The sequence below is a fragment of the Xenopus laevis genome, chromosome 3S (assembly GCF_017654675.1).
Source record: "Xenopus laevis strain J_2021 chromosome 3S, Xenopus_laevis_v10.1, whole genome shotgun sequence".
In the NCBI taxonomy this organism is placed as follows: Eukaryota; Metazoa; Chordata; class Amphibia; order Anura; family Pipidae; genus Xenopus; species Xenopus laevis.
Genome location: NC_054376.1, coordinates 24,509,730 through 24,522,416, shown reverse-complemented (window position 1 = coordinate 24,522,416; position 12,687 = coordinate 24,509,730). Strand labels below are relative to the sequence as shown.

The following is a 12,687-nucleotide window of genomic DNA, read 5'->3' as shown; positions in this document are numbered from 1 at the left end:
TGAACACATAGCCCTATTTAAAGCTGTACCCAAACCAGGAGATGGCAGCATTAATTAATTTTGGTTTTTCAGAGGGATTTTGGATCCCACATTCACCCAATGTAAATACTCAGCCTATTTTTGATAATCTTAAATCAGTCAATTCTTATCCCAATACGGTGAAAGAATAAATACAAAAGGAAATTTGCCGAGGGAAAGTAGAAGGCCCATTTGAAACCTTACCCATGAAGGGCTTTAGGGTGTCACCTTTGGGGCTAGTCCCTAAAAAAGAAATAGGGCAGTTTAGACTAATCCACCATCTTTCCTTTCCAAAGGGGGATTCTATAAATGATGGAATTGACCCAGACTTATGTTCAGTGAAATACGCATCTTTTGACCGGGCGCTGACATTACTGAACCAATGTGGAAGAGGGGCTTTGTTGGCAAAAAGTGACATACAGTCAGCATTCAGATTATTACCCATTCATCCAAACTGCTTCAAATTATTAGGTTTTCATTTTGATGGCCAATTTTACTTTGATAAATGCCTCCCTATGGGTTGTGCCCTCCTGTTTCTATTTTGAATTGTTTTCAACGTTTTTAGAGTGGGTAGTCATGGTTGAATCGGGCTCCAAGCTATTTCTCCACTATCTAGATGATTTCTTATTTGTAGGCCCGGCCAATTCAAAAATGTGTGCTTCTAACCTGGAACATTTCATTTGGATTTGTAAAAAGTTTGACATTCCATTAGCAGAGGGGAAAACTTTCCCTCCTTGTAATATAATTCCATTTTTAGGCATCGAAATTGACAGATGGAATTCAGATTACCGGAAGAAAAACTCAAAAAACTCAAGGAGCTGGTTCAGTTTGGATTACACTGCAAGAAAATCAAACTGAGACAACTCCAATCTTTAGTTGGCCACTTAAATTTTGCCACAAAAGTGATCCCAGCAGGTAGGGGCTTTAGTCGAAGATTAGCCGCCTTAACTTCAGGAGTTAAAAACCCTGAGTAGCAATTAAGAATTCCTAAGTCAATAAAGCAAGACTTAGCTATTTGGTATGATTTCTTACTTACTTATAATGGGAGGTCCATTTGGCAATCAGAATTCGCAGATAACTAAACCATTCAGTTATTTACTGATGCAGCCGCTTCATGCGGTTATGGAGCTTTTCTCCAGGGTCATTGGAGTGCGGAGAGGTGGCCTCAACAATGGCAAGTAACAGACTTACTAAAAAATCTAGTTTTTTTGGAATTTTTCCCTATATTGGTTTCGTTAGAATTATGGGGGAATAAATTAGCGAACAAAAGAATCATTTTTAATTGCGGCAATAAAGGTGTAGTCTATGTAATTAATAATCTCACTACTAATTCTCCTCCCGTATGGAAGCTGTTCAAACATTTTGTTTTAAAAACCCTAAAACTGAATATTTGGTTCAAGGCAAAGCATTTGCCTGGTTATATTAACAGGACTGTCGATGCTCTCTCCCGATTCCATATAGAGTTATTTCGGGAGTTAGAGGACCAAGCAGACCCAACGAATACACCCTGCCCGGAACACATCTGGGACATCATCTGGACGGAGTGATGGACTTGGTGTGCAATTCAGTAGCAGAAAAAACATGGGCGTCTTATAATACTGCATGGAGAGAGTGGGAGCAATTTCAGGCTATCCTGCTAGTGAGGACAGAGGCATTGTAGGATTGACACAGTTTATGTTATAACTATTCAATGCATGTCAAACAGTGTCTAACATTAAAAGAAAACTGATGGGTATTGCATTTTTCCTGAAGTTAAATAACCAGGAAGATATTACTAAAGCACAGCTGATTAAACAACTACTGAAGGGGGTGGCAAGGAAAGAATTATCCAAAGATCAAAGGAAACCCATAACACTTAACATCCTCAAAAAGTTACTAGATTGCTTGCAATTGGTCTGTTTTAATGACTATGAAGTTAAATTGTTCCGATATTTATTCTCATTTACATATTTTGGTGCATTCAGGATTAGTGAGGTTGTCACTACAAACAAGTCAGCAAATGATGGCCTTCACAATAATGACGTTACACTTTTCAAGCATAGGCTAAAAATTATCCTCAGGAAATTCAAGACTGACCAAGCAGGAAAAAGGAAATATAATTTGGTTGAGCCCCATGCAGAACACAATTTTGTGCCCAGTACAGAACTATAATCATTTTTTAGAGATTAGACAAAAATTTGAGTCACAGTTTTTTGTTCACACAAATGGCACCCCTGTAACAAGATCTCAATTTAGTAGAGTGTTTGGAAAATGTGTTGAGCTATTGCGAATCCAGGATGGCCATTTCAGCTCCCACTCCTTTAGGATAGGAGCAGCAACCCAAGCATCATTATTGGGTTTTAGTGATGAGCAGATAATGAAATTGGGTTGCTGGCAATCGCACCGTTTCTGGTCTTATGTTCGACTGGCTTTTGTCAATTAGTTGTCTTAATTAATCTTTTTCTACACAGATCCTGTCTTAAAGACCATTTGGATTATAGGAGACTCCTATATCTTATGGGCGGAGAAGAGAGCCAGAGTTAGAGCATACGGACTCAACTTAGATTTTAATAAAGACAAAGTTAGGATTATATGGAAGGGAATTTCAGGCATGAGGTGGTTGAAAGTCATAGCGGTGTCATGTGGTGATGTAAGTCATAGCCCAGATGCATTGGGAGTGGGGTTTGCCCAATATTGTGTTGCTTCATGTTGGGGGAAATGATATAGGAAAAAGTACTTCAGTTGATTGTAACACCTATTTGGGCCATACAGGGTTAATTCACCAGCTAGAACACTAGAGCATAGGTTACACGCGATTTACACCCAGGGCAGGGCCTTCGCTAAGTGGAAGTGTTCCCTCTATGGTGTTATGCAACTACATCCCCCCAGGCTACTGTGCACCAAGTCAGTTAATATGTTGAGTTATAGACACATTGACCTTGAGGGAGACAGTGCAGGCCTGTACTATTACGATGGTGTACATTTGTCCGAAATTGGACTAGATATATTTAACATTGGCTTGCAATCGGCTTTATAGATAACATTAGTCAGGTGGGAGGAGGCCAAGCCCCACTAAAAGGGCCTTTTATTTCCTTTTAGGGGGCTCGTCGTGGAGAAAATTCAAGTTAAATGTATTTTCAGTATATCTGGCCTGGTACATGGCAGAGCTTATTTTGATAGATTTGGTAAGGCAGCCCGTTGAGGTTATAAGAGGCTGGCCAGGTATTATTTTGTGAATATTTCAAAATGGTTTGTACCAAGCTTCAATTGGGACTTTAATTTCAAATAAAGCAAGCCGCGGCCTTTACACCACCTCACCTAGGGGCACATTTACAAAGCTCGAGTGAAGGATTCGAATTAAATAAACTTCGAATTTCGAAGTGTTTTTTGGGCTACTTCTACCATCGAATGGGCTACTTCGACCTTCGACTACTACTTCGACTTCGAATCGAACGATTCGAACTAAAAATCGTTCGACTATTCGACCATTCGATAGTCGAGGTACTGTCTCTTTAAGAAAAACTTCGACCCCCTACTTCGGCAGCTAAAAGCTACCGAGGTCAATGTTAGCCTATGGGGAAGGTCCCCATAGGCTTGCCTGAGATTTTTTGATCGAAGGATATTCCTTCGATCGTTGTATTAAAATCCTTAGAATCGTTCGATTCGAAGGATTTAATCGTTCGATTGAACGAATAATCCTTCGATCGTTCGATCGCAGGATTTGCGCTAAATCGTTCGACTTCGATATTCGAAGTCGAACGATTTTAGTTCCTAGTCGAATATCGAGGGTTAATTAACCCTCGATATTCGACCCTTCTTACATCCGCCCCCTATTGTGTCTGTGTGCTTTTACTTACATTGTTTGGATGGCTGTATGTCCTACTAAGCCCATGTACTTTCTAATTGTTATTTCTACTAAAAAAATCATGTATACAAAAGACACCTAATAGGCTGGTTTTGTTTCCAATAAGGATTAATTATATCTTAGTTTAGATCAGGGGTGTCAAAACTACGGCCCGAGGGCCACATGCGGCCCAGGATGCATATGAATGTGGCCCAGCTTGAAACACTTGGTTCCTGAGGAAATAGGAGGAGAGGGGACTCTGCCCATTGCCCAGTTAGTAATAATAATATAATTATATGTCTATTTAATATCCAGGTGTCCCATATTCCAGTGTATAGCTCCATCTGATTATCCAAGTGCCATTGTAGTTCTTTTCTGTGTATTTCCTTTACTTTTACAAATCAAACGTGTTTGTGTATTTCATGTGTGGCCCCAGACAATTTTTATTTTTCCAATGTGGCCCGGCGAGCCAAAAGTTTGGACACTCCTGGTTTAGATTAAGTACAAGTTACTGTTTGATTATTACAGAGAAAAGGGAAATACTTTTGAAAAATTTGGAATATTTGCATAAATTATTAAAACTTCTGTAATTCTGTAATTCAAAGTTTTCTGGATAATACGTTTCTGGATAAGGGATCCCATACCTGTATTAAGATAGATGTATATGTATATATACTACTGAGATGGATAATACTAATAATAGAAATGAAAAGGAAATGTTGACAGTGAATTTTGCTTAATTTTTTGGTTTTGTTAAACCTCAATTGTTAATTAACGTTGTTAGTCACCAAACTATGTAAATACGTAGAGTAACTCTATCTTTGCCCAGAAGCTTAGTGAATGAGAAAATTGGTTACATTGAACTCCTCTCAACTGCTTCAATAAGTTAGATAAGATCCCAGAGATTCTTAAGTATGCAAACAGGTATTTTTATAAATGCCAAAGGGTTAGACTCACAATCACTTTGAGGTAGATTGCTGTGTGACTGCTATAATCAAGGCAGAGCTTACCCCTGCACAACTGTGACACACGGCAGGTGGAAGATATACTTTTAAGGTTACGAGTTAGTTGTCTGGATCTCCTCTAGTAGAAATTTTCAGGGTGTAAATACTAAGCCTGAATTTATTTTAGTACAGGTATGGGATCTGTTATACAGAATCTTCGGGACCTGGGTTTTCCTGATAACGGATCTTTCTGTAATTTGGATCTTCATTCCTTAAGTCTACTAGTAAATAATTTAAACATTAAATAAAACCAATAGGCTGGTTTTGACTCCAATAAGGATTAACCATATCTTAGTTTGAATCAAGTACAATATACTGTTTTATTATGGGAAATAATTTTTAGAAATTTGGATTATTTGGATAAAATGGAGTCTTTGGGAGATTGTGTTTCTGTAATTAGGAGCTTTCTGGATAATGGGTTTCTGGATAACTTATTCCATACCTATACTGTGGTCCCTTCTGTTTAAGTCAGTTATGCCTAAGAGAGAGCTACAGTGCCTCCAGCTATCAGTCCTTAGATGAACACAAGTCTGCTCTTTCTAGCTGAGTTTCACTACCTTACAGTACATTACTAGAATGTATGTGACAAAGATAATCATATATCTGTTTAATCCTTGTTCAGGAGGTCCTTGTTCCCCAACTTCCTTAAAGGAGTTGTGACTTATTTTTACTGGGTCTTGTTGAGACCAGGTTCAACAACACAGGTTCCCCAACACACAACGCATATCCTCCTGGGTCAGAAGTTGGAAGCCAAAGTGGAGAACCACCCCTTTCCAATTCCTATATCAAAGCTAACAAGAAGTAGTCAACTCCAAGCTTGAGGCCAATCGCACAACAAGTAGGCACTTCGGCCAGTAAACAGGGATTAATCCTTTCTTCAATTATATGAAGTTTGCCAATACCATATGCTGAAAAACAGCCCCACACCATGATGTTTCCACCTTCAAACTTCACTAATGGTATGGTGTTTTTGGGGTGATGCGCAGTGCCATTTCTCCTCCAAACATGATGGGGCAGATTTATTAAGGGTCGAGTTGAAAATTCGAATTCAAATTTTAGATATTTTTAGTGGTCAAATCTGTCAAATTCGACTAGGGAGTTATCCAAACTTGATTTGAGTTTTAAAAAAATTCTAATTCGATTTTTGAGATGTATCATACTCTGGCCCTTTAAGAATTAGAATTCGACTATTCACCACCTAAAACATGCCAAATTGCTGTTTAAGTCAATGGGAGAGGTCCAGGAATCAATTTGTTTGCAGCCTTCCTGACAATTTCGAATTGAGTTTTTATTAGATTTTAGATTTTCTTAAAGGGATACTGTCATGAGAAAAAAAAAAATTTTCAAAATGAATCAGTTAATAGTGCTGCTCCAGCAGAATTCTGCACTGAAATCCATTTCTCAAAAGAGCAAACAGATTTTTTTATATTCAATTTTGAAATCTGACATGGGGCTAGACATTTTGTCAATTTCCCAGCTGCCCCATGTCATGTGACTTGTGCCTGCACTTCAGGAGAGAAATGCTTTCTGGCAGGCTGCTGTTTTTCCTTCTCAATGTAACTGAATGTGTCTCAGTGGGACATGGGATTTTACTATTGAGTGTTGTTCTTAGATCTACCAGGCAGCTGTTATCTTGTGTTAGGGAGCTGTTATCTGGTTACCTTCCCATTGTTCTTTTGTTTGGCTCCTGGGGGGGAAAAGGGAGGGGGTGATAATCACTCCAACTTGCAGTACAGCAGTAAAGAGTGATTGAAGTTTATCAGAGCATAAGTCACATGACATGGGGCAGCTGGGAAATTGACAAAATGTCTAGCCCCATGTCAGATTTCAAAATTGAAAATAAAAAAATCTGTTTGCTCTTTTGAGAAATGGATTTCAGTGCAGAATTCTGCTGGAGCAGCACTATTAACTGATTCATTTTGAAAAAAAAAATTTTCCCATGACAGTATCCCTTTAATGAATTTTGATTTTTTTAGTCAAATTTTTAATTTATGGGAGTTTATGGGAGTTTTTAAAAACTCATATGAATTCAAAATTCAACCCTTGATAAATGTGCCTCAATGTATACAATGACATCCAGTTAAATTTTGGTATCATCTGACCAGACTATATTCTCCCAGAATTTCATTGGCTTCTCCAAATTTTGTGCAGCAAACTTTAAACAAACTTCAACATGCTTTTTCTTCAGCAGTGGAGCCTTGCAAGGTGAACGTGCATAGAGGCCATGTCAGTTGAGTGCATTACTTATTGTTTTGTTTGAAACAACTGTACCTTCTAATTCAAGGTGTTTCTGAAGCTCTCCGTGAGTAAACCTTGGCTCTTGGACAACTCTTCTGATTATTCTTTTGACTCCTCTGTCAGAAATCTTGCAAGTGGCACCTGGTTGTGGTCAGTTTAGGGTGAAATTATGTAATTTCCACTTATGGCTCCAACAGTGCTCACTGGAATATTCAAAAGCTTAGAAATACGTCTGTTACCAGTGCCATCAGTGTATTTTGCAACTATAAGGTTGTGAAGGTCTTGAGAGAGCATCATAACATGCTTCTTGTGTGACACATTGGTAATGAGAAACATTTTTGTAGACCATCAATTAGGATGAAACCAGCTGATATTTATTTGCACTGATAGGGGCCAGGATTGCTTTCTAAAAACTGATAGATTTCAGCAGGTTTTTTGGCTTTCCATGCCTTTTTGCACCTCATTTTCCTCATGTGTTCAATACTGATTCCCTGTATCATTCCACTTTATTACATATACTGTAAATTAATTTATTTCTTTGTATATTTGGATTACTTTGGTTGTTACCAACATCTGGGGGCCCATTTACTTAGCTCGAGTGAAGGAATAAAAGAAAAAATACTTTGAATTTCGAATGGTCGAAAATGGCTACTTCGACCCCTCGATATTCGACCCTATGTAAATCTGCACCCTGGTGTAAATTTCATGCCAATAGCACCATTAGAAATATTTTTACTTTATTTTCACTGTTGTGTGTATATATATATATATATATATCTATCTATCTATCTATCTATCTATCTATATATATATATATATATATATATATATATATATATATATATATATATATAATGTGGGAAATTATATTAGGGAAGAAAGGAATAGTAAATGAAATATAGATTGTGATCACAATATATATGCAGAATTCTACTTTCGTTTGAATTACTTTCCATTTAACAAGCAACAAAATCTTGAAACTTTGCTTGAAAAACCTCAGCAACTGAAAGCCAACAAATTATAACAGTTTTTTTTTTTGGGGGGGGTTTATTGTGTTCACGCAAGCATTCAAGATTTTCACCTTCATTGAAATCAATGCAACACTGCAATTTTCCTTTGTTATTGACATATATTTTTACCATGACTAAATACTACGTCATACCCTGGAAAAAGGATAAATCCTCTATGATTTGGACCTTAGATTAGGGCTTACCAAAAAGTCTAAAAATAAATATCCAAAATAAAAGCACTGTTAGAGAGGTGGAAGGGAAAACACAAGGAAAACGTAAGGGTTGGCAAATAAAAATATTAGGAGATGTTTGGAAGGAAAACTCACTATGCAACTTTTTTTTACCAATTAAATAGTGATTTAATTTGCACCATAAAAAATGTTCTTTGTTGTGCTGCTGTGGAATGTTGATTCATAACCAAATCTTGTTTCAATGTTGTTTTGTCATTAAAACATTTGTTTCTCAGACAGGCTTTTACTCCCAAGTCTACCTGCATGATTCACCTGGTACTGGATAAAAAAAATCAGGTGCCTATGTGTCTGCATTCACAGTGGTGGGTTAATTGGATCTACTTTTGAAATATTACATTTTAGCTAAACAAACTTTTTCCTTACAATTCTTATCAGGGCGTTCTTTACTTCTTTATTTCTTAGACTATATATGAGAGGGTTTAACATGGGAGTCACTCCTGTATAAAGAAGGGAGAATACTGGATCCAGGTACACTGATTCTGAAGGCGGCCTCATGTACATCCAGAATGCACTTCCATAGAGAATGATCATAACGGTAATATGTGAAATGCAAGTGGAGAAAGTCTTTTGTCTGCCAGCTTTGGACTTAATATTTAGTATGTTTCTTATTATATTTATATATGATATAACATTTAGAGAAAATGCCATGAACCCTACTGCGAATGATTCCACATAAATAGCATTGTAAAATGTAAATATATCACAGGAAATGTCTGCCACAGCCTTAATGTCACAAAAAAACGGTTTGATCTTATTGGAACGACATATTGACAACTTTGAAACCAAGCTTGTAAAAAATATTGAGTTAATAAATCCAGAAATCAAGATCCCTGCTATTATCTGTGCACATGTTTTTCCCTTCATAATTAGATGATATCTTAAGGGCTTGCATATGGCAACATAATGATCATATGCCATAGAAGACAATAATGCGACTTCTATTCCAGCCAAAGCAAAAAAGAAGAACAATTGAGTAAAACATTGGATAAAGGTTATTGAGTTATCTCCTGAAAGCAAAATGTCTATCAGTTTAGGGAGAGTGACGGTAGGGTAACAGATATCTACAAAGGCCAGGGCGCAGAGAAAGAAGTACATGGGGGTGTGTAAGTGACTATCCAAGTATATAACAATTATTATAATTAGATTCCCTAAAACTCCCATCACATAAATAAAGAAAATGACAATGGAAAGAAGCAGTTGTTTTTCTCCATAATTGGAAAATGTCAAGTAGTATAAAGAGTTTAAATGTGATTGATTGCTCATCCTTATGGCTTCCTATGGAAAAATAAGAAAAAATTTGTTGTGTTATGCCATGAAAAAAAGAAACATATCATATCCAACAAATCATTAAAAAAAAGGATTTTATTTATGAATCAAGATTAAGTAATTTGCACCTATTAAATGTAGAAGGTAGAGAGATGATTACAAGAAATCCATAGTGTCCAAACACAAGGCAAACCTGTAATAACATCTCTCAGCTCTAAAATTAGAACAATTGCAAAAGGTCCATGGCAGAGCAGGCAGTAGCAGATTTAAGATCATGTCTTGGGTCTCACATCTAATTCTCAAGTAAAAGCACCAAAGCAAAATCTAAAATAATATACAATATACCTTGGTTCAGTAGTCAGTACACCAGTGTGGTGTTAGCTTTGTTCTAGAAAGCTTACTTTTATTTATAAGGACTTTTGAATGAACAAAGTAAACTATAATCTTTCCCAAGTGTATTTTTCTCAAAGGTTTAATTATTCTATATTAAGTTCTCCCCATCAGAGGTTGAAGAAAATTAAGTAAACTCTATTTTTTTGTTATTGAAAGTAAACTTTTTTACTAGTTACCAGTGGTGAATCCAAAACCTATTTACATCTCCAGCAAAATCAGTACAGGGCCATTATCTCCCAAACCTTGGTTAGGTTTTGCAGACCAATTTTACATTTGTGCATCAGTCAAAACACATATAATGGGTCATGAAATAAAAGTTGCAAAGTTTACAGCATTTCTAGTAACCTATCATAAGGTAGAATTTGTTGACATGAGGAGGTGAGCAGACACATGTAGTCTTTGGATGGCAGTGGATGTGCTCTTCTTAGACTTTGCTAAATCATTTGATACAGTGCCACACAGAAGGCTACTGATTAAATTAAGGAGTATTGACCTGGAACACATTATCTATCACATATATCTATCATATATCTATTTGGATAGAGAACTTGCTGAAGGATAAATTACAAAGAGTGGTGGTAAATGGAACATGTTCTAATTTGTGCAGTACTGTTGTGGAGTAACGCAGGGGTCTGTACTTGGTCCTTTGCTTTTACACTTTTTTATTAATGACCTTGAGGTGGGTTTTGTAAGTAATGTATAAGTTCCATGCAAGATGATGCAGAGTGATTTGACTGAATTAGAGAACTGTGCAGCAAACTGGGCAAATGAGGTTTGATGTTCATAAGTGCAAGGTTATTTGGTAAGTTCCAATTAAAAAAGTATGAATGAAAAAAAAAGCACTGAACGATCCAAAAAAAAATCAGAATACCATGAAAAATCTTTCAAACCTCTAACATTCTCATTGGTTTAAAAATGCTCCAATAGGATCAGTGCTCCTCCTTTGACTTCTATAGCACCTCAACAACTTTTATTTGGCAAAGTTTGGCATGAAAGGCTTTTGTTGTTTTTTTAATTTGAAAATTTTTAGAGGCAGCTTTTGCCAATTGTAACTTAAGGCAACTTTGCCAATTGGGGGGGGCTACGCTGTGGGTGATCGGGTTGGTTTACAAGGTACCGCTGCAGGTGTAAGCTTCAACACTCATATCAGAGCAGATATCCGCCAATTGGGAGGGTTGTGCTGTGGGTGAAGGGGTTGGCTGACCAAGGGCTGCTCGCAACCTGCAACTATAACTCTCTGCAACCGCCACCTTCTCTAATTTAAGGCAGCTTTTGCCAATTGTAACTTAAGGCAACTTTTGCCAGTTGTAACTTAAGGCAACTTTTGCCAATTGTAACTTAAGGCAGCTTTGCCAATTGGGGGGGCTATGCTGTGGGTGAAGGGGTTGGTTTACAAGGTACTGCTTCAGGTGGAAACTTCAACGCTCATATCAGAGCAGATATCCGCCAATTGGGAGGTTTGTGTTGTGGTTAAGGGGTTGGCTGACCAAGGGCTGCACAATGGGGGTTGTTCCAATAGAGACGCAAGCTCTGGGATTTACCAAGCCTGCCTCTCCAACGATTAGCAGCACCTCTACCCGTACTAATGTTGTACATATCGGGGGTGCTAACTAAGTGAGCGACTTACACAACACCACCGATTTAGGCCCCACTGACCCTTTGGGTTATGTGCTTCTAAGGGGGCGATTTGTGTTGCATAACATTGGGGCGATTTGTGTTGCATAACATTGCATGTAGTCTACTTCCCCGATTACCCCTATATTTATTGCTGAATAGTGTTTAAACAGTTTTTTGGGGTGACCTCCACTAGCATACATTTACCACTTATCCGTACCACCAGCCCACTACCACAAGTTAATCCGTCTCCCCTGTCCTAACCATGTTTTAATTATCACTGGACTTTTTTTATCTTATTTATCAGTAATAAAAGTTAAGTTTTAATGGTGTATAAATATGAGCTTGTGTGCATGCTTTGAAGGGAGGGTGCAAATACATGGGTCAGTTCTTTCTCTTTCTTGTTCTCTTGCATAAAAAAAGAGCATATATGGGTATAGCTGAGCATCCACACTCTGGACCCAAAGAGGGGCATGATCTCCTGCATGTATTGTATCTGGCAACTCTGGCTGACCAGTAATATTTAACAATATTCGGGACTGAGAGGCCGCCGTTAACTTTGAAAAAGGACAAAATGTTTTTTTGCTCTGGACTGGCAGAATTTGGGAAAAAATTGGAAAAGGTTGCATAGAGTAGAAAGAGAATGGTCTTACCACCACTGGAAGGGCTGCCGGTTAGAGGAACAAAACCATTAATTAAGTAAAGAAAAGGGATGTCCCAGCCTGGCCAGTCAATTCCCATGAGGGAGGGATCCTATCCCTGTATGGTTGCTTGAACTGGAACCCCCTATACAAGTGGTGGGACATGGAATTAAAGAAAATGGACCTATAGGAGGAGATACTCTGGTGTCCACTTGTAATTGGGGTTACTTAAGAATAAGTCCCCTGGTCTTGCATGTTTGGTGAGGGGAATAACCCATATGAAGGGGATTAATGATAGCTGCTTTGAAACGTTTTCCCCACATCCTGAGGGTTTGGTTTACATCCCACCTTTTACTGTCCTTTTTATCTATTACCAGTATACCCTTATTTTATAATATATCACCCTCTGAGACCTAAAGACTTTTTGCT

General features: G+C 37.7%; 1 protein-coding gene across 1 annotated transcript; it reads right to left on the bottom strand.

Annotated features, from left to right (window-relative positions):
- Positions 1-8,511: 8,511 nt before the first annotated feature.
- On the bottom strand, positions 8,512-9,607 carry LOC121402026 (olfactory receptor 5V1-like). The gene has a single exon (XM_041587750.1). The coding sequence runs from the start codon at positions 9,605-9,607 to the stop codon at positions 8,687-8,689; it is 921 nt and encodes a 306-aa protein (XP_041443684.1). The 3' UTR covers positions 8,512-8,686.
- Between the last annotated feature and the right edge of the window lie 3,080 nt (positions 9,608-12,687).